At 41.4% G+C, this 27697-nt stretch overlaps 3 protein-coding genes across 8 annotated transcripts in view; 1 reads left to right on the top strand and 2 right to left on the bottom strand.

Moving 5' to 3' along the window:
• Positions 1-58: 58 nt before the first annotated feature.
• Positions 59-1544, top strand: LOC143368156 (ankyrin repeat domain-containing protein 40). 2 transcript variants are annotated; one of them, XM_076810561.1, is made up of 3 exons: positions 59-340; positions 519-805; positions 1011-1544. In XM_076810561.1, exons 1-3 carry the CDS (start codon positions 156-158, stop codon positions 1355-1357), a joined length of 819 nt encoding a protein of 272 aa, XP_076666676.1. In that variant the 5' UTR covers positions 59-155; the 3' UTR covers positions 1358-1544. The 2 variants fall into 2 exon arrangements, with proteins under 2 accessions (XP_076666676.1, XP_076666686.1); XM_076810571.1 differs by having other exon boundaries at positions 203-340; positions 487-805.
• On the bottom strand, positions 1535-3604 carry LOC143368150 (ribosomal L1 domain-containing protein 1). Its single transcript, XM_076810551.1, has 3 exons — positions 2794-3604; positions 2000-2565; positions 1535-1775 (listed from the first exon to the last, which is right to left on the bottom strand). Exons 1-3 carry the CDS (start codon positions 3513-3515, stop codon positions 1594-1596), a joined length of 1470 nt encoding a protein of 489 aa, XP_076666666.1. The 5' UTR covers positions 3516-3604; the 3' UTR covers positions 1535-1593.
• A 2299-nt stretch (positions 3605-5903) lies between these two features.
• Positions 5904-27697, bottom strand: part of LOC143368551 (uncharacterized) — a 165625-nt gene continuing 143831 nt past the window's right edge. For all 5 annotated transcript variants that reach the window (XM_076811415.1, XM_076811406.1, XM_076811398.1 and 2 more), the window contains 3 exons: positions 17055-17167; positions 10308-10543; positions 5904-8828 (listed from right to left, as the gene is read on the bottom strand). In XM_076811415.1, coding sequence (XP_076667530.1) covers positions 8711-8828; positions 10308-10543; positions 17055-17167 — 467 coding nt within the window. In that variant the 3' untranslated portion in view covers positions 5904-8710. The remainder of the gene's footprint in view (positions 8829-10307; positions 10544-17054; positions 17168-27697) is intronic.

Genomic DNA, 27697 nt, shown 5'->3' with positions numbered 1-27697 from the left:
GTCTGAATCAGCCTTTAGGAGTCTTCATGCTTACATAGCTTTTACATGCTACCACTCAGGGCGCTTAGGTAGCTTCGCGTTTAAATCGTAACCAAGTTTGTGTCATCTAATGTTGTTCTTTGCATTCCTTTTAAAATGCCTTAGATAAACTCGAAATGGAAAAAAATGTGAAACTTGTAGACTTCTTTTCGACTTCCGAAAGTATGAATAGTAAAAAACTATTAGAAGAGCGCCTGCAAAGAGCAGTCTATTCTGGTGACATAGATGCGGTTCAAGAATTGCTTAACTTAGGCGTCGACGTTAATGCACGGCCACGGCACAATAACGGGCTACGGGGATGGTAGTTTTTTATTAAAATTTCTTACCCCTTTATTCCTAAATCTTTATTATTACGTCATAAAGCCTACAGTGCTAACTGCAGAGGCATATTTTCTCTTCTCGCGTACATGTGATAAATTGTAAACAATCTCGTATTTGAGATCTCAGAATAATCCTGTAATTGCTGTTTCCATGTTGAGGTCTCCTCTGCATTGGGCATGCAAGAAGGGTTATTTAGACGTAGCTGCATTGCTCTTAAAGAATGGCGCGGACAAGAATTTAAGATCCGAGACCGGAGAAACTCCAGCCTCTCTGTGTACCAATCTGCAAATTCTGCAGCTTCTGGAGTGCTCCATGGATCCTCAGCAGATTTTAAACGATTCAACGGCGCACAGTGTAATGCCTAAGTACCTGATAAATGATCCTATGCATGGAAACGTAGATTCAGGAATTCCTAGAGTAAGAAGCAGTGGTTTATATAAAGATGGTGAGGAATTCGTCATAGTCAGCTTCGATATTGCGTATTAACACGTTCACGGTCCTTTGACTCGTATATGGGTCAAGACAATTTTGACTCGCACGTCGTGTATCACTTTCTCGTTTTATACGAGTGGAAGCTGAAACTGCGAACGTGTTGATGAACCAATGTAATAGCAAAATTCAGTATTACATCGATGCACTTTGTATTTTAGAATTGGTGTTAAAGATTCGTGAGGCGGACACTCCTGACCCAGACTTCATAGAAATTGAATTGCCTCAAAGCGATTTAACGTACCAGACCCTAATTCGAATATGTGGCCAAGAATTAAATATCGATCCCAATGAAATCATAAAATTAAGGAAACTGCCCAACACTAGATTAAGGAAAGACAAAGATATTCAACGACTTCAGAATTTCCAAGAAATCGAAGTTATCACAAATGCTGTTAGCCCGTACAAGTACATGCAAAATACGAACGGTGTTCCGAGCAACGTTTCAGCGTTGCCAGCGAACGGTTACCAAAGTATTTCTAAGAAAGACCAGACTATTTTGTATTAATTATTAGAGTTATTGTTTCATTTGCTCTTTGCATATATATTCGAATGAAGAAACCTAGCATTTAATGAAAACACACTGTACACGCAGTTAGATGTATAAAATTATTAGAGCATAATAATTTTAGCCTTAAATAGTTATAATAAATCTGTTAGGTAAACTTAACAATAAGTAGAAAAATAATTTTTTAACTTTGTTTACTAGATTTAATAAAGCAATACAAAAAACGTTACAATTTGTTAATTCACTGAACCAGATTCGTCGTCCGTTTCCACTTCTTTCGTATCGACAGTAATAACTCCCTCGGGGGTGACAGTTACAACAGTATCACCGGAGAAAGTACTTAATTCACCCTGCACATCGTGATACGCTTTTGGTCTCTTAGGCGGTACCACCGGCACTTTAACTGAATTTTTCATCTCTGAAAATAAGTGTTCGCATTAATAAAACAGCCATGTGAAAATAGTTATTCTAGTTTAATGTAATTAAGGGGTCATTCCGGTAATCACACCGCAAAATTCTAAATAATAAATGAAAAAAAAAGTTTGACATTGTTATTCGTTGTATTCACTGAGAAAAAAACCTGAATGTTGCCGAATTTTGCGGCGTGATTACCAGAACGACCCCTTAAGGAAGAAAGCTTACTCAGTGTCGTATAAATTGGAAGAGCAAGACTGGTGGCCGTTTTAATACGAACGGAGCGAATATTAGCCCATCCACCTGGATAATGTTTAGATAAGTGGCTGCACGCTGCCAACACATTTTCCAATATTTCTTCTCCCTCCATGGATGTATGTCCAACTTGAATTATATGAGTGTCGCCAGAGGAATGCAATTGCATGGTGGTCTTTCTCAAAGCATATTCTATCTCGTGCTTTAAATCTTTACTGTGCATTCTAATCGAAGTCGGCAATTTTCTTTTCTTATAGAACTCTTTCCCCAGTAAATGAGAGAGATGACCAGATATTTTTCCGTCTGCGAGGAAATGATCGTAGCTCCCCACAAGCTTCCTCTTCAATTCATATTGATCGTACTCAGTCTTCACCTGAATCATTGGTATTACACATTTCACCCTTGCGCAGTTGTGTTTGCGCAGCAAATCTTCATAATGCTCCACAGTTGGCGTGAAATCCTGTCTCCTGCCTCTTCGTAAATCGCCAACGAAAAGCGCAACTTCGTCATCTGGTGAGACTACCGAATGTGGCAATAATCTGAAAAGTAGATTAATGATAATAAATACATTTTGTCAAGGTGAAAAGCATTCGCTGTAAAACGAAGAATACATCATTCTTAGAAGGATAATCACGGTTCCTCATAAGGATCCATTGGTAATTATAAAAGTATAATCATCTGTAATCTGCTTATTTAGTAATTTAAACGAGACCATACACGAAAAGGGGATGCGGCATCTGAGAATGAACAGTTAATGTTATACTTACACTCTCATATTTCTCCTCGATGTTTTCGGTACTCTTATGCATGTTACCTGCATAAATATTGGTTGACTCTCCCCCTCGAATAAAGCATTTTTACTTTTCAGTTGCTCCTCGGTTAAATGAAAAATAACACTAATGCACTGTAGTATGTGTTCTCTTGATAAATCGTTCAAGTTCAAGGTATCTGTAGTTTCTACTACCCTACTCCGTTTCCGCCGTTTCAATGACTTTCGACCAACAGCTTTAGAAACTACATTTTCACCGGAAGCGATGTTCTTACTACTTTCCACGTCGTCGTTATTAGGACGTTTCCTTTTTAATCCTTTCGTTGACACGTTATGGCTCATTCTCTTAGTATTTTCTCCACCTTCAGATTCCAAATTGTGATTACTATCCACGTGCTTCTCAGATTTCGCGAGAAATATTTTCTCAGACTGGCGATTACTTCTCTTTGGAAACTGAACTGTCGATTTATTAATTGTGCTTATTTCTTTCGCGCCTTTTTTTATTACGTTTCTGTTGCCTAACTGGGACTTTTTAAGTTTACCTCTCAAGTCGTCTTCAATGTGCACCGTTTGAGGATGTGTGTTCGCATCTCGTTTCATTTTTGCACCCAATTTTTCGGAGGTTTGACGCAATTTTTGTTTTGCGTTCTTCCCATTTAAATTTCGCAATGCCTTCACGGATTCCTTGCGTTTTTTAACGATATTGTGGGAAGTTACCATTTTATACACGCGTGGTTTACTTTCGAGGAAAGAAGTTTCGTTACTGCATCACCTCCGAAGGCGGAAACGGAAGTGAAAGAATGGCCGTTGGGCACGCGGCATGTAGGGATGAATCGATACAAGTAAATACGAGTATAATACTCGATACTTTCGTTTCGATACTAAGTAATTTTAGTATCGATACGTAGGGTTGCGATACTAAGTAGGTATGGAAAAAAGTACTCGTATCGAATGGGGCGAGTATCGACATTCTGCATGAAAGATAAAAGCAAACATAGATACACTTGGCCTAAAAATATAGAGAAAATACGTATATCGATAACGGTTTCAATTCTCAATATCAAGTACTTTTAGCAGCGGGGAATCGGTTGTCGACGCTGGTTGGCCGCGGCCTCACTTCACTTGGCTAGTTGGCTTGGCTTGGCGCTGGCGTCGTTTCGTTTCCCACCTTGGCGTTGATTGGTTCGACGTCACGGCGTCATCACGCGCATGCGTGACTTCCGCCATCAGTCCACCACTTTGATAGGCTGCTTGGCCAAAAGAATTTCTCCACAACGCTGGTAGTGACTGCACGTTAACGGTTAACCGCCGTCCGCTGCGAATCAGCAAGTGAAAAAAGAAAAGAAAAGAAGGTACACAATATTGAATCGATCTTCCTCAAATTTTAATACGTTATTCCTGGATACTCTAGAACGGACATGGGCTATGTAGCACGTCTCAGAAACGCGTTATTAACATGTAATTTATATGTAAAAATTTCACGTGTACAGTTGTTTTGCAGACCACGCGACCCGTGCATACGACAGTCTTCCGCGCGATATCTCGCCTGTATCAGTACCGCGATGTCACTACCAGATGGCGAAGCTTCTCGCGCGCTTTTTTCGTTAGAGAAGTGGATTACCGCGGATATAGGTATGTTAAAATGATCTGGTTACAAATTGCTGTTGCAGATTTATCCGTGTCGCCTTTGGATGTTACTATGCCCCGAGTGTGATCAAATTTGTTCGCCCGAAATTTAGATTTTGATCTTATTTTATAAAAAAAAATTGTTTATTTTTTTTGTGAAAATAACTACATTGATCTAGACGAACTAGGCATAACGAGCTGATAACCCCTGAGTTTACCGTTCGCAAGTTTTTAGCCGACAGATAAAAAACACTTTTTGCTTTATATATTAAGATACACGCCGAGCAACGCGGAATGTAAATCCTGGACTCATAAGAGTGAATGTTAGCGGAAGGTTTGCATTCAATTATGATCCAGGAATTGACTGAGTAGGAACGTTAACTTTCGAGGATATATTTGAATTGTTATCTACCGCGCTGCAAGTCTCTACTGTTGGTAATATATAATTTTGATACCGTGATTTAGAACTGTCACGTGGCGCTCTTACCTACGACCTTTGCTAATTGTAGAGGCCGCGAATTTTAGAAACGGGGAGGACAGGCTCATAAAATTTCCTCCCAGTAAACATATTTAATCCACTTAATAACTATGTTTCTTAATTATTCCACTATAACTAAGTTTATTAGTATTTACAATGTCAACAATGCCATTCTGAAATCATTTTTAATATTTTTCACCCTAAATATTAATTCCACTATCAAAATGTCTGTAGCCTCAGATAAGGATCTGCGGCTCGAGTGTCTAAGAACCAAATACCATTGGGAACGTTAAATAATACTCACTGTACACCATCGATTCCATTATCATTACCCTGCTTCCACCCCACCCCCACCTCCCCATTTAGAGTCGCATCATCGCCCGTCTATTTTCGCTGTTTTCCCTTTTGCCAGTTCGCTGCCTCCCTCCGGGGTATTGTTGTTTCCCAGAAACGGCGAAAAATCGACGGAACCACTAATTGGTTCTGTCAATCCTGTACAGGGGACGCAAGGACGGTAGCAGGGAGGGCGGAGGGACGGAAGGACGTTGAAACGACGAAGCCATTGGTCACGTCGACCGAAAAGATTCGTTACGGGAATACAACGTTCCGGCAGAGCAACTTTCATTACAGTTGCGCGCGTCCCTGGCCGATTTTTCGTTTTATTATTGGTTTTTCTACCTTTTTCAATAAGCACGCCTCGGCGTTCCCGTGGCTTTGCACGTTTCGACGCTTCGACGGTAGCAACCCCGAGGAATGAAGCAGCCTCCCCACATTCGAAACGCGAACCCTTGTTTCGAATTGCTGAAACGTATAATTGGAGACAGTTCGGGGGGGGGGGTGGGGGGTGGCCAGTAATATCCCGCGCAGGCTTCGTTCTGTACGATTTCCCACCGAGGTATTAAAAATGAAATGTAATACGAGACATTACGTGTAGGAAAAGTCCTGTGCTTCTTTTGGCAAAATTCGGACCTGATGGAGATTTGTAAAACAAACTTGCCGCAAAATTCTTTATAGGTTTGAGAATTGAAGTTAATTTTATTTTTACATTAAAACATTCCGCTCGCTGAAAAGAGAAAAAGTTTAAAAGGGATGATATGTCATAAACTCATCGTTTTTTTTTTTTTTTTTTTTAAATATCTCACTTACATGTAACTTGTATTTTATTGTATAGTTCTAAATGATGCCATGTACAGCACTGTTTTCAGCGTCGAGGTTTTCCATTCCGACGAGCACGAAAGAAAGATGGAACTTTTCCAATACAGATTCCAATCGAACAAATTTCAAGCACAGTGCGATGTACTTACTGACCACAGATTACATGACATACAATGCGAATTTTTAGACGATCGATGCGTTTAGTTTCGAGTAATTAGAAAATAAGATATGAGTTATGTTATTCGGTTAAGTCGCCGTAATTAATTAATCTGTACGTAACTTTACACGGAGTAAAGTCTTTTGATTTCTCCCCGCGTCTCTCCGCGCTTCCACTGAGCTGCTGGCAGCAAGCAAATGGGAAAGCTGCAGCAAATAATCGGGAAGTCTGTGAATAGATAGAGTTAATATCCAATTTTTAAGAAGGCAGGATCTAGGGTAATTGTAGGAGATATACCGCACTGGGAGAGACGCCGCACTTTCGGTATTTCACGGTTGTCGGTAATAAAATACAGCAGTGTCTTTACAATTTTGCGCCTTTACGGCAACTCTCCCATAATTACCCTATTGATAAGCAATCTCCACCCAAAGCAACGTGGGTCGTTCTAGTTGTTCAGAAAGTTTAAAAATCCTCCAATTCTCCACTAATCTCCACTAATCCTTGTCTTTACTAGAACTGTTCGTAATCGTACTATTACAATACCGCATTTGTTCCAACGAACATGTATACAGGGTGTACCAGAAAGATGGGTACCCCGGATTAACTTATTTTTGAAGAAAATGTTTCAGACGGAAGTTTTAGGGTTTGGAAAGAGGCATGGTGACCTTGACCATGTCCCAAGGGTCAACTTGATTTTTTAAAATGGGAACACCTATCATGGACACCAGAAATGAAAAGAACGGAAAATTTTAGGTTCAGATACCTACGTGGTTTGATATTTAAGCTGCGTGCTTGATATTCAAAATTTCACGGATGCTCGGTTTCTATTTTTATTTTCCTAGGCCGTGGTCAACGTCACTTTGGCTGTTATAGTCCCAATTTGTAATATTTATTTAGTTACAACAAACTCGATTACCATTCTTTAAATTACCATTATTTAGTTACAACAAACTCGATTACCATTCTTTAAATTACCATTATTTAGTTACAACAAACTCGATTACCATTCTTTAAATTACCATTATTTAGTTACAACAAACTCGATTACCATTCTTTAAATTACCATTATTTAGTTACAACAAACTCGATTACCATTCTTTAAATTACCATTATTTAGTTACAACAAACTCGATTACCATTCTTTAAATTACCATTATTTAGTTACAACAAACTCGATTACCACTCTTTAAATTACCATTATTTATTAAATAAAGAATTGATATACAGCCAAGGATTGACTGATAAAATACACTCCATTCTCAATTAATTCTTCCTTGCCAACCAACTATTATTTTATAAAAAAGAGTAACGCTTCTTAGCAACCTATATTTTACAGGAAAAACTCTAGGAAACTCTAGTAACTATTACACGCTAATCACCCCTAATGCCCCTTTCCAAATCCTAAAACTTTCCTCTAAAACATTTCTTTCGAAAACTTCATACTCCCCAGTGAATCCGTTGTTGCCATCTTTCTGGTAGATACACCCTGCATTAGATCCAGTTACGTGGATCCTCTAGTAGCAGATCTTAATCCTACATTCACTGGCGCCCTTACATCAACGTAAAAATTTACCAACTTCTTAATCAGCACAAACAATTCCGCGCATATCAGTTCCGTGTCATTTCTGAGCCGCCAGTGTCAATGGTAAAGAATACCGTTCCCGTGTATTCTGCTCTGGAATGGAGCAGTTCGCCCCAACCATTTGTCCGCGTCACCTACTAACATTGAAACACAGCCACCGTTGACACTGACCGCACCGAACCATCCCGGCACTGATACGCGTGCGTAGGACCTTTGAGAATTTTCTTCCCGATTCACACCCACGGCTTCCATTCACAATTGACACGCTCCCTATAATCTTTCGCTTTATATCTTACCGACATCATTCGTATCATCACTCCATCCACTTCCAACACACTTCCCGATTCTATTACCCCACTTTAATACGAAACTATTGCTCCAGCAGTACAGGGAATCGTACTTCGCGTGGCAACGTAGCGCACGGCACAGTGTTTCCAGGTAAAGCCGACACGGATCCGCCGCTAGGGTCAGACAGTCTCGGCTTCATCGAGGCGCGGACCTCCAGTCTCGCTAACGGCTTCTAAATAAATTGATCGATCGGTGGATACACGCGCGTGTTCATTGTCCTGTCGCGAGCCTTTTATGAGGAGCAGCGATCCATCGTCGATCGGTTAAATGGGCTTGCAACGTTACCGCGTGTACTGCCGTGAAATATACGCACTTACGCACACGGTCGCCGTACACAAAGTCACTTTTCATCCGGTCTTTCCCGAGAGGGTGAGAGTGGGTGTCGAACAGAAGCGAGAGGGAATGGATGCGCCGAGTTGCCGCGCTCGCGGTCCCCCCATACGCTTCTTCCGAGACCCGTGGATGACGCGTAAGTCAGGGCAAGCCCCCCTGTTGTCTCCGTTGGAATCGAGTCGCGCGGCACGATGACTTTCGAATCCGTTTCCCGTCTATCGTGTCGGAGCGATCGATCACTGCACTTCGCAGACGAAGAACGTTTCGAAGCTGCAAGGGCTGTCGTTCCACTTTAGCCCCTTGCCGTCTCTGTTCCACAGCTCGAGGCAGTGCTCCTCCTCGCCGTTCTCGTATCTGCAATGCAAAGGGCGCGCTCCGTGGTATACACAGGATCCTCCGTAGAACAATGCCACTTGATATATTCGCGTGTTTTAGGGGTTACTGGGAAAGGGTGCCTTACGTTTTTAGTGTTAGTAATCTAGCGATGATTATAGGTTTGGGCAAGCTTTGCGGAGTGCCGGGCTTCGTGGCGTATATAATGACGGTAGCAGTGATTACCATAAAGGGTCGTTCTTAAGGGGTCTTCCTAGTGTGGCGATTGAAAAAAACTTCATTTTTGGGGAATTAACCCATCGTTGACGCACCTCTTTTATCGATCAAACTTGACATACCTGGGTGGCTCACACTCAGAACAATTTTTGAACGACTGCCATTCTTATCTGAAGAATCCAATCGTTATGGAAAAAATCATGGGCCAATTTTAAGGTCTGTAGAATGTATTCCAATAGTTTTTTTTATTGAAATTTCATCACAGTTTTTGTAAAAAAATCTAGATTACCTTTTGTCGAGAAAACACGAAGAAAATCTTCAAACAATTTTAACTCTTACAAATTCCAATATTAGAAGTTAAAAATTTACAGAGTTATTGTTCAGATGTAATATTTTGAGAGAAAAAATAGTTTGTAAGTCGGCTTTGGAAAAAAGGTATTTATTTTACATATAGAAAGTACAGAGCGTCAAAATCAGCTTATGGGTGGCTCACACCCAGATTGTCAACGAAGGGTTAGAAGAAGAAACAAGTATTGCACTATCACTTTGTACGGTTGTAGCTTTACTCTGTCACCTTTGAAGACTATAAATAAATTTTTTGCAAGTATAAATATCCATTTATAGCGGAATAGGAGCATCGTGAAGGGAAGAATAGGCTAAAGTACTCCAGCTTATTGTTATAGTACTTTTCAGTAGGTTGCTAAAGAATACATATTCTACTTTTAGAACGTGTATCGAATTTTAATAAAATTGTTCTTAGTCAAGAGTTATGATGTTTTTAAGAAATGGGTCCCATATTTGGCCACTTTACCCTATCTTTCCTGATGCCAGACCTGACAGGAGAGAGTCAGGTAGCGTCTTACGTAATTTTTTTAATTGCTACTTTCCTAAACCTAATTTTCAATACGAGTAGGTATTCCGCCGCATACACGGAACCGAGTGAAATGAATGATATAAAACATGAAAAGAATTTTAATAACTGAGAAATGCGTTATAAAAAATGTTACGTAAGGAAGGGGAGGGGGTTGGAATATAAAATCTCACGAATTCTTATACTGGGGAGAGAGGAGCTAAGAAATCGCCAAAATTACCTTTACGTAATTTAATGACGGCCCCTAATTAAAGTATGATCAATATAATTAATTGTCACCCTTGTAACAAAGGCTGCATAGAGTAGTTGCTGTAGAAATTTTAGGAAGCGTAAGAGAGGAAATGACCGTGGCACCTGTATCAGTTGTGATAATAATAATGATTCGCTGCTTTACGATTACTGAGTGATTTCACCTGAAATTATTCGGCTCCCCGACGTTCCAGTTCTCGAATGTGATCGGCCTGCCGTTGGCCATCCAGAAGAACGTGCCCTCCTCGGCCTGATCGGTGCCCGAAGTCCAGAAGTGCTCGTGTCCCAGGCCAAAGTCCTTAATGTGCTTCTCGAGCCTATCGTTTTCTTCTTGGGACGCTATGCTCGCCAGATGCATCCCGTGATACCGACAGTATTGGGACGCCCTGTACCAGTTGGCCTAAAACACGCCGGGCGAAATGAAAGAACGAATGAAACTCCGCTCAGCAAGCATTAAGGGCGCATTTGGAATTCACCGTCTGTCTCTAGCACTCTTCCCTTCGGCCGCCTCGTTTTTCACGATCGTTCCTCTTATTGCTACCTTTACCGCGAACCGGAAAGTCAACGAACACGGAGACGGATTCGCCCCTCTGTTTATAAATACACGCGCAGGCTATTGCACTTTGTCCATGGGGCGGACGTTTATTTATAAAACGCGAGGGGGCGGATATTTTCTAGTCTATTGTAATCGGAGGAAGAAATGGAGGAAGAAATTCTACTTTGCTCGGCCGAAAAGTTAAGCTATTTTTAAAGATTTTTTTCCTCCGTAGGTATAACATATAATGCAATAAATCTTTTTGGTATTTATTAAGCTGATCTTATGTTATACAAAAAAAAAATTAAGAGAATTATTTAATTTGTTTCAAAACTTTAAACGCGATTATCTCAACACAATATTTTTTCAACTCGTGCAGGTGATTGCAAAAATGCTATTTGATCAATCAATCTGAAATTTTCTTAAGTTAATCGGCACATCAGTGGGTATCAAAGCGACCTCTGAAACCTTTTTTTGATCAACAATTTTATTCTTTTTACAAGGCAAAGTGAATGACAAATTCACCGTAATTCGAAAATGAAATCACCTGCACCAGCACTACATCGCTTTTTCAAGGCGATATATATTAAAATAAAAAACTGTTAAGAATTTAAAACAGTTTTTTTTGTACTATCAATAAATGTATTAATAAGTAGGCAAAATATTATTTACGTTGATGAGTAACGTTTCAAGTTTCAATTGTCGAGTAGGTATGACAATGAAAAGCATAGGTATTAAAATATTTGAAGTAAAGCAACGAAATTGAATGTTTCATTCGCACAACTTTAGGAGAAATAGTTGAATGAATAAATATACTTAGAAATAAGTGTCTAGCTTTCTTTGATAGTGTGCTTACAGACGTAAACTTTCCTCGATTTGTAATAACGAATAACACAACCATCGGTCTTTACTTGACATTTTCATTCAAACCACTTCACCATTGAAACGTTCTCTTGATTGTTAATGATTCTCACCACATACCTATGGCTAATGATCAGAGATCGATTAAAATCGGACAAGCTGTGTTTAAATATTCTCCCCGTTTCCAACGTGTCAGACGATTGTCAATATTTCTCGCGGAAGTGAGGCGAAAGATTCATCGCGTCATAAATTCGGTTGCGACTGGCCGAATGCGATTTTCGTGTCGTTGCGGAGGAATGTTTTCATCGTGGTCGGTGGACTCGGGGGTCTCGAACACGTTTCACCTCGCCGCGTCGTGCACCAAGGAAAACAGAAAAAAAGGGGAACGAGGGAGAGGAAAAATCGCGTGTAACCCGGCGGGAATGCAAATAAAGCGCAATAAATAGAGCGCCGCTGCGATTGCAACGATGTCGCTCGAAATCCTTCTCCTTCCCGTTTCCCCGACTCGCCTGCGTTATCGTTGTTCTTCCAATCTGCAACATCGAGTCCTCCCAGATTCTCTGCGCCCCGCTTCTTTTTCCTTAATATAGAATCTCTATCTTTCCCAACCCTTTACACTCCGGGTATACCTACCTTTCAGGCAGAGTTGGGCATTATCGAAATAACAATTTATTCAAATAATGCGCAACCCTGCTCTGAAGCACTCTAAAGTTTCCCCTAACGATACAATTTACATACCGATGGTAAATGAATTATTACGTTCGAAATCAGTATATCATATCCTTTCTTATTTAATAAGAACAGCACTCGAAGAAGTGTGAATAATTTAGAGGCGTGAATAAGTTTGATCGCAAAGGGTTAATTTGCTATTGCAGAAGTAGCTCAGTGGACATTTCCGATCGCAAACCACGAGATATCGAATAGGTGACTAGGGTAGACCGGGGGCGATTGTAACACGTTAAATATCTCAAAATATATGATAGATATTGACACAAATTTTGGATATATGATGAAGAATGACATTTGGAATGCACATATACATATCCTAGCAGTATAGATACATAATGAACATGCATACTGAAGAAAATAACTTTTCGATATCATACAGTAACTTTTCCTTACTGATTTAAAATTATAATATAAACACTCCCTTTGCAGGTACGTGTCTTTTCTATTTTTTAATATTTAATCTGGCGATTTTTAGAGTAATACCGATCGTTACTTATCACTTTAAGTGTCTCGTTAATAAAAATTTATAATTTAAGTTTAAAAGCCTGGTCGGGGTCGGTTGTACCGGGACAGAACCGAATAGTGACAGAGAAGATTAATAATATTGTCTCGTTTGCATGGAGTCCCATAGCACAGCACAAGCAAACAAATAAAAAATGGATGCAATGTACTGAATGGAAGGATTGATCACACGAGGAATGCACCAGCCAAAACGTTTCCTATTTCTCCCAGAATGGCGATACCGCATAATTGGTTATAAATTTTACTTTTTTCATTTATTATTACAATTAAAATCAATAAATATTTTAATTTCGTAAAGTTAAATTTGTGCTACTACCTACTCCATGCAGTGTTACAACCGACCCGGGCTCAGGGAGGGTTGTAACACTTCCTCCGCTTGTCATTTTTTATTAATAACCGGAGTATTACTTGACATACAGCGAAACTGTTGTGGCTCAAATAACGTCAGATAAGTAAGTAACATTTTTCGTAAAAAAACTGTTGCCGTAACTGTAATAGTTTTTACGTAATCGTATTCCAAAGTCAAAGTGTTACTACCGCCCCAGTCTACCCTACTGTATCGCGTGCTTATGCATGGTTTTCTCGTAATATATGTATTCTTGCCATCCCGCCAGCAGAATCGCCACGGCCGATGGTTATAGCCTCGGGGAAGTATAGTATCCGACTAATAGAATATCCCCTTGATTCATGTTTTACCGTTGTAATTGAATTGATTCGCAAATTACTGTCCCGAGCCGAGCGCAACGAGGATACGGGTTCTTTGTAACGGGGAGAGGGCAACGCGGCCACTCGGTCTGTCCAGCAAATTACCCATGGCAATCGATGAACGTGAAAAGAATTATTCCCGACCGCATATCCGAGCGTCCAACTTTTTTTTCTACCTCCCCGTAATTACCCTCTGCCATGCCCGCAATAAAAGAGAGAACGAAGTGTTTGGGTCCATTTGAATATTCAGTGGCCACCCTTTACCATCCCTCCTCCTTCGTTCAACGTACTCCCATTCTATTCGCGCTTGCAATAACGAAAGCTTCATTACTATTCCTTATGAATCCACTGGAATACCACGGCGCAGAAATCCGGCCGGATTTTAGTGGCCCGTCACGAATTCAAGCTTATCAACGGCACGATCCCCTTTGAGGATACGCGCGTTCCCTTTTAGCCGCGAGAAAGTTGCCGGCCGCATCCGTCGCGCGAGTACAGGGTCAAAAATGCGAGCGCAGAGGTGCGTAAATTCACCGCGGTGCTCCGCTACATCTGGCAAATGACCTCGCGACAAGCATTCCCGTGCGTTTCACGCGGGATAGGGTGGGCGCGAAAGAAGCGCAGGGTCGCGCGCCGCATTTGCGTGTTTCGCGGTGCGGAGTAGCCATCGGGATGTTTCTAATATCGCGTGTGCCCCAGCCCTGGCCGCGGCGCGATATCCGAGGCCGCGCTTCATTTGTAAACGGCCCTAATTTGCAAACTGCTCGGAAAAACTGAAGCGCGCGGTCTGCGATAACTTTGGGAAGGAGGAGTCGAAGTCTGGGGAAGCTTCTTTGAAACGTTGTTGCGGGCAACGGACAGCACCTCCTACATTAAGGGTATTAAATACAATTCCCCACTTCCAAACAATCGATTCACGACTGCATCCACCAAAACAAAGGCTAATAGAAGTACAATATGGTGCGAATAATCATGAAAGAATAATTCCCATCGCGATGGTAATGCGGCCAAAAATTCGCAGGAATATAGGGCCGAGCCACGCTATTATTCACACGAAACAAAAGCGAGATTCCGGGGGAACGTTGGTTCGTGAAGCTCCAGCGATCCGATTACAACGGGGATCAAGATGAAGGGAACGCGAACGGCGGCTGCGTTGCGCAACGGAGCCCACTTATCGTTAGAGGAACGCTTTACGTCATTTCCACCCACCTTTGAGAGAGATCGCTGCAAGGCCGCTTGTTCACGCGCGCTCACCCGCTCCGCGAGGGCCAGGCGGTCGGCTGGCATTGCGAAATGCGCCTCAATAATGCGGCTCCCTTCGCGTGCGAGCCGAGGAAAGTGGGTGACCGGCCATCGGGAGAGTAAAGAGAGAGTTGCTCGATGGGTTTATCCGGGTTGATCGCCACTTTAGGGGGGGCCATCGAGCCAGGTGACGGCGAACGGCTCGGGAACGAGCCACGACCAAGGAACGTCGCCCACAGGAGAATTCGCGGCCACGATGGGCGACACAGAGGGTCTAGGTTAGTGTAGAGCGCGTGGAAACTAGGTGACACCTTTCGAGTCTGCAGGGATACTTAATAAACGGGTCAAAAGCACTCGTGAGTGATCGATGCAAGCTGGAAGGTGACACGGTGGTCTTGTTTCGAGGGTACTGTAGAGGCGTCTAGTGGAACGATTGAATTCTATTTGGGGTAGGTATACCGTGTTTCATGAAGAAGTGTAGATTTATGATAATATTAACAGGGTGCTGCTGATTTGATTCGAAACAATTTTTTTGTATTTCTTCACGGGGCACCGCGTCAATGTGTTCACTCTTATGAGTAAGCAATATGGTATTTATTTGATTTTTTATGTTACTTAGTGGGGGTTGCTACCAGGCATTGAGTTTTATGTTTTTTAAGAGATAAATGCAATCTTCTATCCGGTACGTATTGTATTTTTTAAATACATTTACTTATTAAAAAGTAAATTTGTGAAGTAGCAGGTTTTGGCAATAGCTAATTCGGGTTTATAAAAGTTTATTAGTAATGCTTAATTAGCCAGAGCTGGTAAGGTGTGTTGCCATGCACTATTCTGGGAATTCTTGATATAATGACATCAGGCAATCCGACTCTGAGGTATATAGAGAACCTGGTGTACGAATTCGTCTTAAGGGGAGGTTCCGGTCTAAAAATGTATTTTTTTTTATTTCATTTTTCAAATGTTCAATACTTTTAGGAATACGTGTTAAAAAGGATTTGTTGAAATTCGTAAAATTCCCGAAGTTATAGGCATTTGAGTAGCGGCAACTGCAAGGGTAACACCCGGCCATTCGGCAATCACGTAAAACTTTAAAGGGGTTTTTCTCGAAACAGTGGTCTCAAAATCGGTGGAACCTGTATCTCCAAAAGTTTTTATTCGATTCGACTGAAACATTTTTATTTTGAAGAATATACTTCTATGGCTCGGGGGTAAACCAGTTACATTTAAAAATTTTTTAATTTTATACCCTTTTAAGGGCGTTGAAAGGAAGAAAAATATAGGGAAAAAGTGATTTCAAACTTCAAGTGTCGTTATTTTCTCAAAAATGGTAATTTTTGTAATTTTTCCTGGTTGAGTCCACGAGCGAGTTTCATGCCCTTTAATAACCTGGCATTGTTCTTTATTTCAGACCAATGGTTTACGTGTTACAGGTTCCACCGTTTTGGATGAATTTTTTTACGCCTCGACTTTAACGACTCCCCAGTTCTCACGAATTGTTAAAAGACCAAATGGTTTAAGTTATTTCTGGCTCTACAATCTAGCCAAGAAGCAATCCTTGCTTTTAGGTGTCTAATACCCATGTACCCCCTTAAGCAACCCCCAAACATAAGTAATAAAATTATAACCAGACCCGTGCTTCAGTATAGAGAACAAAATTTTAGGGTGCCCCAGAAATACTTTAAAAGTTGGATTTCAAGCGCCACCCTAATATTTATATCAATAGGTTTCTAGAACCGCAGGCGATAATGTAAGTGGAGGGTGAATAGAAAGTGGAACTGGAGAGATAAAATAGTTTTACTGAATACAGAATTTGAGCTAGTTCCTGCACACGAAGGGTAGTAATCTCAAGACCTCCCTGCTCTTATATGTAGAAGAAAGAATTTGAAAGGAAAGGAGCTGTTTCCCAAGGAACACCGCTGCTCCTCTTTCGCAATCATCTCTGCGTAGACTCAAAGAAGAATATTTACACGTCTGTTTCCCTGAATTGCCTATGAAACGAGAAACGAAGCTGTCGTGAACGCGATCGAGAGCTCCCTTCTGAGAGGCAGGCTACGGGATTCTGGGTGGCTAGGTGGCGATCGACGGGGGTCGCTTTGCTCCGCTCTGTCTCCCTGCTGGGTACAAAGCGATAGCTACACGGAGGTCTGCTTGGAGTCAGGTGAAAAGGATCGATAGCGGGCAGGTCTCGCATTCGATGCACCGTAAAGTGTCAGAGACGGCGAGTCGGAAAGTTACGGGCACGGAAATAATTTGATAACGTCCTGGGGGGTGGCGTCGACGGGACAGCTAGATAAATCAAAGCAACTGGCAGCGGTGGTACCTTGAAGAAGATCCCCAGGTAGTATCTCTTCTCCCCGAGCTTCAGCAGAGGCATCGTCCACCTTGCGGCGGCTAAGCTGCTGCTGTGCTCGTCCACGCAGTTTGGACAGTCATCTGTGAACAGAGAAACGGGGACCGTTTAAATATGTGTAGGTACTGTCTTCCTGGCACGAGAGAGAGAGTTGAGTTCAGGGAAGAGGAGAGGTCGGTAGAGAGTCTAAAATGAAGATCTTGTGTGCCTTAGAGCAGGGAATGAGTCTTGAGAGAGTAAAAAGCTGAGAATCTAAAGTAAAAATTAGTGTCTTAAGGTGGTATAGTGTAAGGCTAGATTCGGGAATTTATTTAACAATAACTATAAGTTTATACTGTCTGGCGTTTTGCCTTCGTATTAAGGTATGTTTGAAGTAATACTCAGAATTTTTTTGAGGTTTATTGTAGCATTTATACATAGATATAGTCAGTGGTGTAAGCTTCGCAAAAAATAATCTTTTTCGACGGGCGTTGGTCTGGGGACTGTTTTAGTCATCCAAAATGACCACGGACGAGTTTCTATCTTGTAAAAAATTAATTGTACACAACGAGAATATGCTAAATTTAGCGGAAATCGAAGATTTTTTTCAAAATACTGTAAGCCTGCAAAATTTTATTATTACGGGGGGTTTTGTGGTTCCAACTATAGCGGCAACTATAATAAAGAAAATAAATCTTAGTCTTTCCATTTTGGATGACTGTAACAGTCCCCGCATACTAAGAAACAATGCCAGATTCTTAAAGGGCATGAAATTTATTAGTGGGCATACCTTTTTAAAAATGACAAAACAAAATAACGACACTCGAAATTTGAAATCACTTTTTCCCTATGAAAAAGTATATACTAAATGTGCCGTCCTTTCAACACGTTTAAAAAATACAAAGCTTCAAATTTTTTAAAATCTTACAGGTTTCCCCATTGCATAACAGTATATTCGTCAAAATAAAAAAAGTTTCAATCGAATCGGATAATAACATTTCGAGGTATTTGTCTCACCGATTCGAACAACACTGTTTCGAGAAAGACGCGTTTAAAGATTCACGTGAGCGCCGAAAGGCGGGGTTTATATAACTTCAGGAATTTTTCGAATTTCAAAAAAACCTTTTAAACACACTAGCATTCTTAAAAGATTGAACAAATATGCAATTAAAACTCTTGTATCTACACATAGCAATTAAAATAAAATTAAAGTTAAAACTATTTTTCGTAAATAAACGAAATTACAACTTCATATTTTGTTTCTTTTTGTCCTCCGAATATCATGCATATATTTATCATTCAAATACATTTCATTATTTAACCAATAACACTGCTAGATATACAATAATAATCTTTCCGCGCTAGAAGCACGGTTTAGCCCACTGTGTCCCCAGGAAGTGCAAACAAACGATCTACATAGAAGGTTCAATGACAAATAGAACACTCAATGATAAAAACCGAAATTATTATACATTAAATGCAAAATTCATCGCAGCAATTTAGCACATATTCAAAATTGCCAGCGCACTAACTCTGTCAATTGGCAAATGATTGAAGGCATTCGCTCCATTGAAATCAATTCACACATATGACCTGAACGCTGGATATTGAAAAGTGAATGTACGTTTTATAAAAAGAGGAAAGGGCCTCTCTACTAGGATGTCACTGACAATAAGTCATGCCCGCCGCGTCCCACTGCTCCGACCTTCTGCTCCCGCGAGTTACCATTTCAATCGTGGGGCGCAAAGGGCTTCTTCGATTAGCAGTGGCCCGCGAAAACGCAGCCGCGGCCGAACGCAGGCATCCCCGCGCGTTATGCAACCCGGAAGAGCCGGCGGCGCATCGGGATCCGCGTAATGCCTTTGAGGAAAAACGGGCCGGGCGCGGCAAGTGAAAATTCCATTATTAAAGGCACGTTTCGAGGTGGCGCTTTCGGCCGTACTTTCGCGAACCATTATTTCGCGGCATAATTCTCCCGCTAAGGGCGAAAGTTTTAATGTTCCCGGCGATAAAACATGCCTATGGAAATGAGGAACTTAACGGGAAGTTCGGGATTATATAGACTGTAAAATGAACGTGATTCCGAGGCCGTTCTATCGCGTAAGTAATATTCGCCTTGAATCCGCTGGATTTCCTCCACTGCAACCCGCGTTGCCAAAAGCTACCGCCGAAAGAGCATTTTGAGTAAAGAATTCTAGCTTCTCTATAACAGTTGGGATAATGAAGAGTCCTTGTAGGAAACGCTGTAAGTGTCAAAAATCAAATTTATCAGGAGAGAGAAAAAATTTCCCCGACTTTGAATTATTTGCGAAGTTTTTTTTTGATTGCTAAATACGCTTAAGTGTACAGTAACCCGAATAAATCACAGAATAATCTATTTTTTGCATTAATACAGTCCAAAGTCATGGGAAAAATAATTGTATCTGCAGAGAACACTATATGTGCCATTTATTTTAATTTGCAAGCACTGTAAGTGCCAATACTGTTTACCTATTGCTTAATTGGCTCTTATGTACATTGATTTCTACAGAAGTGGCGTAGGACGCACCAGCGCTACCATTTCTTAGCACTATCGGTAATTTATTTACAGAGGGAAATTGCATTAAAATTCAAGAGCGAATTTTGTAGATCATTTTCCGATAAAATTTTTTTTATTCTAATTTTGACACAGTGTTTTCTGCGAGGACTCTTCAATTGTGGTAGCAGTAGAAAAATTCGATAACTCCGGAGATCTTAAACTTACTGTAATCCTTGGGTCAAAAAAATTCTAATTCTGAGAAGCACAGAAGGAAGTAGTTAGTAGTATATGTTCATCGTGCCTTGATAGTGTGTTCAATGTAAAGGTGAACTGAAGATCTTACCGGAGTTAAGAATCAATCTTACGAAATCAGTCGTATATTCGCTAATGATTTTGACATTTATAAAAACTGCAGAGTTCGACCACTTATCGAAGGGAGTCGCATTTGCGCAAGGAAACACGAGCCCACGGGGGTTCGTAAATATGAGTCACTTGTTTAAACAGAGAAGTTCACTTCGAGTTACGCAATCCCGATGAGAAATTTTTGGAGACAGGTGTCCACGATCGATTGGTAAATTTCTCCTGGAGATTGCCTCGATGTTTCTTCCTCGATTACAGCTCGTTACGTTCGTTTACCAACGCTCCACGTTACATAAGCAACGGGGCTGATAATTCTGCTGGATATTTCGTAAGCGCCGAGTGGCGTTACTTCCCGAGTCTTGAGATGGGACATTTTTTAATCGGACGAAGAAATATCATATAAGAATGGATGCGCTAGCATTTCTCCTTCGAGACTTCAGCAGCCACGATTTCTATCTTGATAACGAAACAAGACATGGGCACGTGTACCTTTGCTGACTGTTGATTTCAAAATTAAAATCACAACGAAGGGAGGGAATTATAAAATTTTATAAATTTGTTATGCTAAAGTTGACCTCTAGTATCTTTTTCGTTTCTAAAATTATTTTTTTATATCTACATAATTAATAATAGCTAGTAATAATTATAGATACACTTGTTAAGAAATGGGAATTAAGAACTAAAATAAGATAATTTCAATACACCCAACACACCGATGACAAGTGGCACATGTGCTGGCGGCGTCACAGGCGGGAGAAAGTTGCAGTCAGCTTCTCCGTTAACATAACATTCAGATTTTATATCGTCAATCTGACACAAGCGGGGACACTCTTTTTTAGTAGACATTCCGCAGAGTTCCATAAAGCGCACTAAAAGCTTCCAAGTTCCCAATGCCATCTCCCAGAATTCGCCAGATAACTCCTCGCAAAAGCGAGCACGAATTTCGCTAGGATTCGCCCCGATCCCATCCGCCAACCTGTGCGATCCCTCATTAACCCCTCAATTACCCCTTCCCCAACAGCGGCGTGATTAATCCGTTCAGGAACTACTCAGAAATTCGAAATTTTCGGTGGACGTCGTCGCGGTGGCCGCGATTGGACGAGAAGCGACCAGGGGCGTAATCGAGCGCGATAACGCGAGGAAATTGCGTGGCGAGAAAGTTGCTCGCGTTGTCATCGCGCAGGGGACAAGAAGGCAGAGGGGTAGCGCGATCGGAGAGGGAGGGGGAGAGGGCCGAGCAAAACGCCTTCTCGGTTTCGTTGCCGGACTAATTAGGACGGCGTTCTGCATATTTTAATAATCGCTTCGTTAATCGCCGCGGCGCGGTCCACTACGCCCCAGAATACGCCGGCTCGCATTAATATTCAACGGATCTCTTAATAGACACCGCTAGCTCTTACTTCCTGCTCCACTTTTTTCTCCACAGAAAGACGCCCCTTCCGCGGGGCGGGCCTGCCTCGTCTCGCGGAGTTTCAATAAAAATATTTATGAGGGGGGTTATTAGCGGGGACAGTTTCGTCGGAGGGCGGCGAAGCGGCGCTTCTCGTCGAGGTCTGCGCACACGTGTCGGTCCCGCGACGGTTCAGCGCCGTCAGTGTCAATGGTCTCTTTGTTTCGGCGTCGGTAACTGACACGGACAAGCGTCAGCTGGTCCATTGCGAAACGGGGAAACGATATTTTCTGCCACTGAACCGTCGCGGAACTCACACGTGTGCGCAGACCTTTAATTCTAGCAAGGGGAGGACCAAAGTTTGGGGAGGACCAGGACCAATTATTTTTAAAAATTGACCTCTATTAAATTTATACCGAACAAGTGAATATTTTTAAATTTCGGTTTTAAATTTTTAATTGAATTGGCAATACAAAATGGGTTAAAAAAAAGCAAGAGGGATACTCCACTCGCACTGCGTTTTTCATTTCTCTATTTTTTTTTACCGTCACTGCAAACTTGCCTCTCTCTGGAAAAAAATCTGCGGACGCCCTTGCCCCACGTGGATTTTAACGAAACTTATGGGGGCTGATAGATCTGTACCAATGGAGACTTTCGGCGTTTATTTTAACCGCAGATAACCACCAGTTTTCCTAAAAGTGAAGGGTAAAGTTGCTTGCCCCTGCGCCACACCAATTCCAGTTAATAATGGGTTATGCGTACAGGCTTGAACGGCAATTTCGCAACTTTAACCTTCACCTTTTCGAAAACGGTAATCATTGGTAAAATAAAGCTCTATCACCCCCTGAAATTTGGTCAGTATCCGATCTAGCTCTTCCGCAGCTATGAGCTTTATATTTAATTATAAATAATTATTTCAAAATATAATTCTTGACAGTGAGTGAAATTCTTGGTGGGTACCTATTTGTTGAATAACAAAAGCCTTTTGTGAAGATCTTTAATATAGGAACGCACATTTCCCTACTCAGTATAATAGGGACATTCCACGCGAAATCGGACACTTTTTGGAGTACATTTCGGATATATAAACATATCTCGAAGGATTTTTGACAATTTTGAAAAATGTCGATTTTACAGCTTATTAAAGGTAAGTGCTAACTTTTTTTCAATAAATTATAACTATGGAAGTAGCAAACGGATGGAGATGAGGTTTACCGCGATTTGTAGAAAAGAAATTGAAGTTTTAAGAAAAAACTATTTCAGTTTCAGAAACAAATTATTTTAACCATTTTTGTGCAATTATTTTGAACAAATACAGTTTTTTAACAACGTGCGCGATTTTAAAAATCTGAAAAAAAAACAGAATATAGTTCTATCCTTCCCCTTAAGTTGTTAAACACTGCATTTGTTTAAAATAATTGCACAAAAATGGTTAAAAAAATTTTTTTCTGAAACTGAAATATTTTTTTCTTAAAACTTCAATGTCTTTTCTACAAATCACCGTAAACCTCATCTCCATCCGTTTTCTACTTCCATAGTTATAATTTATTGAAAAAAAGTTAGCAATTACCTTCAAACAGCCGTAAAATCGACATTTTTCAAAATTGTAAAAAATCCTTCGAGATATGTTTATATATCCCTAAAGACTACGACATATTCAAATCTCAGCCACATCCGAAATGTTACTCCAAAAAGTAATTGTCTGGGTGATTTAAAAACAATTTATAATTTTTCACTTCTTTCATTGATTTTGATAACTATTTACAAAAGGGCAGTCCTCATTGATTTCGATGACCTTGAAATATGTATCGAAATCGGCGACGACTGCCCTTCAGAAATAATTACCTTGATTTTAAGTTTCTCTTCCCACCAATTTTCCCGCCCGAAATTCGCCGTTCTGGACATTTCTGTCCGGCTTTGGATATCCGCGCGGAACAGTCCTAGTCGTACCCTCGTAATTACCTGTAGTAGACGTGGCGCGCCGCGTTTGCTGGCCGGCGTTATTAAATTTCACTGAACGCCCGCGGCGATTGTTTCGCATCTCGGTGGTTAGCTTAACACGCCGCGTCGCGCTCGTGGAGCAGTCTCTGACTATTTCAGGGCTAGGCCGAACCTTCCGTCCAAGATGCCTTGGATGTTTGAGCTGGCCAAACATGGGGAAGAAACGAGGTGGGCGACGTTCCGGGCGAACGTTTCAGTGTCTCGGCAGAGGTCTACTTGCGCGAGCCACTATGACTGGGGATGTCTTGAGTGGTGTATCTTTAGAGCTACTCGAATAAGGTGGAGGGACATTGTATATAAGTATTTGGCCTGGTCAAGTCCCATTGAATTTCATCGAATAGCTAAGCACCACTGACAAGGGAACTTCGGTCACCCGAAAACTCCAATTGTTTTGAAACTTTGCAGGGCGAAAACACCCCTTAAAGTTTAATCTGTGATTCCCTATTTCGCACATAAAAAAATTGTCGGAATGAAAATTTGATGGCTTCTACCTACGCTCCATTAACTAAACTTCGAAACTATGCAACGAAATTGTTTAAAACTTATAGCTTGAACAGAAACCGTTCTCCGCTATAAATTCGAAACAATTCTAGTGCATAGCTTCGTGCAGCCAAAAAGCCATTAAATTTTTATTCCAGCAATTTGTTATGTCTACTGTAGTCTGTGAAATGTACATTAACCTTTAAGCGGTGTTTTGATTGTGAATAACTAAAAAGTGCCAGAAATTGTCTGTACTTAAATTGGTGTCCTCTGCGAACCTGCAAAGTTTCACAACAATCGGAACTTTCGGGTCACCGAAGCTCTCTTGTGAGAATTGCGGTTGATGAAATGTGTACAGTTTCTATTGCGCGGGATACCTACGTGGCACGCGCAGCTCGGCGAAGAAACACAACAAATAGCGTTCGAAGCAATCAAGCAACCAAGGCGCGCTATAAATTAATGCAGACCTTGAATCCAACACGGAACAATCATCCGAAGAGAAATCGCAGTCTGGCCCCAGCGCGGCTCGCCTACTCGATATAAACTATCGCGGATGAAATACGCGCCGCGGAAACAGGTGTGAGTTCCTCGCCGCTCCTTCGAGTTTTCTACTGGCACATAATAGAACTGTGACTTCTATCGATGCGAGGAAATGTTCGCGCGTTACGTGATGGAAAATGCCGCTGGAAAATGACGTAACGGAAAACGTGGAAAAGTGAGAGGAGCAGGGATGATTACGCGGAGCTTTAAGGAAGATCGATTGAAACCCGACGAACGAAGGAATGTCTCTGTAGAATTAAATTGTGTGCGTAGAATCTACCGCTTCCTAGTCCAATGAACGTAGCGCGCGATGCAGTTTGCAGAGGAGTTGCATGAAATGTGATTTCAGTAGCAGGTTGAGAGTGGGAAATACAATTTCTGCTCTGTTGAGGCTTCCTTTTCGTGGAAAGGTAGTTTGGTAATTTCACTCAAATGGGGAGACCTATTCCTCGATATTTCAGTACCTAGAGGTACTAACATCCCAATATACCAATATTCCACTGCTGTGACATAATACACGCAAGTACCATAATACACCTAAACCTCAGCGGCTCGATATCCCAGTGCCTCAATAACTCATTGTCACCGTTCCAACACCTCAATACTTCTATACCCCAACACCTGAATAGATCCGAAGTAAATTTCACCCTCTTTGATTTCACTTCATCTCCCCTTCATCCTTCGATTCCCAAATAAAATAATGACCTCCGCACCTTAATGGGTCATTCTACTTCGAACCGCCGAAATTTAAGCTATTTTTAAAAATACTTTTCTCAGTAAATGCGACATATAACGAAATAAATCTTTTTGGTGTCTATTAAGCTACTCTTATATTATACAAAAACAATTAAAAAGAATTTTTGCAATTTGTTTTAATTGCTTTTTTACAGCGTCAATGGGGCACCTAAGAAACACATTGAGATATGTTCACTTAGCTGATTCCCCGGCTCAGGCTTATCCGAAACAAAAAATTCCAAAAGAGTCTTAATTTTGTTGAAATACAAGAGAATAGCACCGGCTTGAAAAGAAGTTTTACAAAACACCCAAAAGGATGTATTCTCGGGTGTTCCATGAGAGAAATCTCGGTCATTTCTCGACAGAAAAATTGTTAATTGAGCTAGGGGCTACAGCGACACTCATACAGATTAAGAATCTTTTGGAATTTTTTGTTTCGGATAAGCCTGAGCCGGGAGATCACCTCTGCCGTAAACATACCTCTTTTTTAGGTTCCACATTGGCACTGTAAACAAAAAAAAAACAATTAAAATACATTAAAACAATTTTTAAATTTTTTCCTCATTAAAATAAGAGTAGCTTAATAAATACCAAAACAATTTATTTCATTATATGTTGTACTTACTCGCATAAAAATCTTTGAAAATAGCTAAATGTTTCTGCCGATCAAAGTAGAACGACCCCTTAAGGCCGTCGCGCATTTCGGCGATGCGCGGCGAAGCGAAGGAATTAATAATAATTAATTAATTGCCGCTGCTGCATGTCTTTATCCTTCCTTCCGATCCCCCGAACGCATCACCGAGCGCGTTGCCGAGCGCACCGAACACCGGGGGCTCGGGAATGGACGACGCTCGTTCGCACACATCCATTCGGTGGTGCGATAAAAATTACATGGCGCAATTAACGAGGCGCGGGCGACAAGCCGTGGGATTTTGCTGGTCAGCAATAGGAGGTCCGGTTGTTTCGCACAAAGCTCGGCGCGCGATGCCCGAAATCCGTCGCGTGAATTTACAAATCCGCGCGCGGCCATTACTGGCCTTAAAAGCAGCCCCCGATACGTGCAGGTCGCCTGCGCGGGGCGCTTTTGTCGGTAGAAATACGAACGGGATTTGCAAAAGCGAGACCCCGCTATTGATTCGCGATACTCGAATCGAAGGTATTGCCTTTTCGCCCCGTTGTCTCGCCCAGAGATCCGTTCGGCGCGCACAGGAATCGGGGGAACGTCAAGAACGCGAATTTCAATGGTATTTTGTTCTCCACCCGTCGATGTTTCCCAATTATCCGAGACTGTCCGAAAGCTGTACTGCGGAATGCTTACTGTTCCGTTCTCCGCGATACTAGTGCGGAGCTTACGATAAGCCATTTTCTTCTTATTACCATTTTCGCGATTACCGCGATAGCCTCGAGTGTCGCGAGGAAGCAATGCAGACATTGGTAGGAAGTGGATGTTGAAATGCCAGCGGAAGAAAACTTGTTCGCCCGGACTATCGGAAAATCGCAGGCCCTTTCTAGTCCCTTAAACCACAATCGTCGATTCAGAAATTCCTGAAAAACGTGCATTAATCTCGGATCTGCAATGTAAATATCAGCACAAAGGACGACCGGTTCGCTTGACAATATCTTTGTTCCGATCAGTGAACTGCGAAATTTCCAGGAGCAGTGCATTCGGCATCTGGTCGATAGAAATTTAAATCGTAAATTGTAAAAATGGCTCGACAGCAATGCAGCTAGTAGAAAGCTTTATTTTATTTGCGATATTGAATCTGAAAGTTCCTGCATGCAATGCCCTTTGACGGTGACTGTAACAGTAAATCTTCACCGATTGAAACCCCCATTATTTATTTAACGCGAATCACATCCGAAATTAGGGACGCGATATCGTCGGGACAATGTTTGATTGAGAACTACGTATATTTATTCCTAACAGTAGTCGAATTATTAAAGGCGCCTGAATTATTGAACATCTGTGTCTTCGAACAATAAGCGGAGTAATTGTCGTTAACGTGTAAGTGCATTCGAATCGCTAAATAACTGAGGTAATCAATGGGTCCGTGCCTAATAATTCAGGTAATTAATGGGCCCGTTGTAAAATGTTGCGTACATCGATTTCAACGAACCGATTAGGGATCTTCTCGCAAATCCAACTCGGCTGGCAGCTATTTGGAACGTGTCCAATCGATCGGCCTGTAATTTTATGAGCAATGATTAACCCAACCTATGGCTGATTACAGTGACAGCCTTACGGCGGATCAAACGCACAAGCAACGCATTAAGTTGTATTTTTTATGGAGAATGTAGGGGGAATTACAAATGCTAATTTGATTGTGGATACCGCTAGAGGTGACAGTGAAAAGTTCCTGCTAATGATTAATGATTCATCCGATGTGACTAAGTAATAAGGAATAGAATAGGGTAAGAAGAGCTAACAAGTTATTTTCTGGATGCCTGTTGAGTCTTTCATTCATTCGACAAAAGAGAAACCGATACTTGAAAGGCACAAAGATAAGAAATCCTCGAACGTCTCCATCTGATCATTTCCATCTGTCATAGTCTATGATTTCTTTACCACCCATTTACATTTTCGTTGTCAAAACGACCAGAAACTTGTGC

The sequence above is a fragment of the Andrena cerasifolii genome, chromosome 1 (genome assembly GCF_050908995.1).
Source record: "Andrena cerasifolii isolate SP2316 chromosome 1, iyAndCera1_principal, whole genome shotgun sequence".
Lineage (NCBI taxonomy): Eukaryota > Metazoa > Arthropoda > Insecta > Hymenoptera > Andrenidae > Andrena > Andrena cerasifolii.
This window is presented reverse-complemented; position numbering and strand designations above follow the sequence as displayed.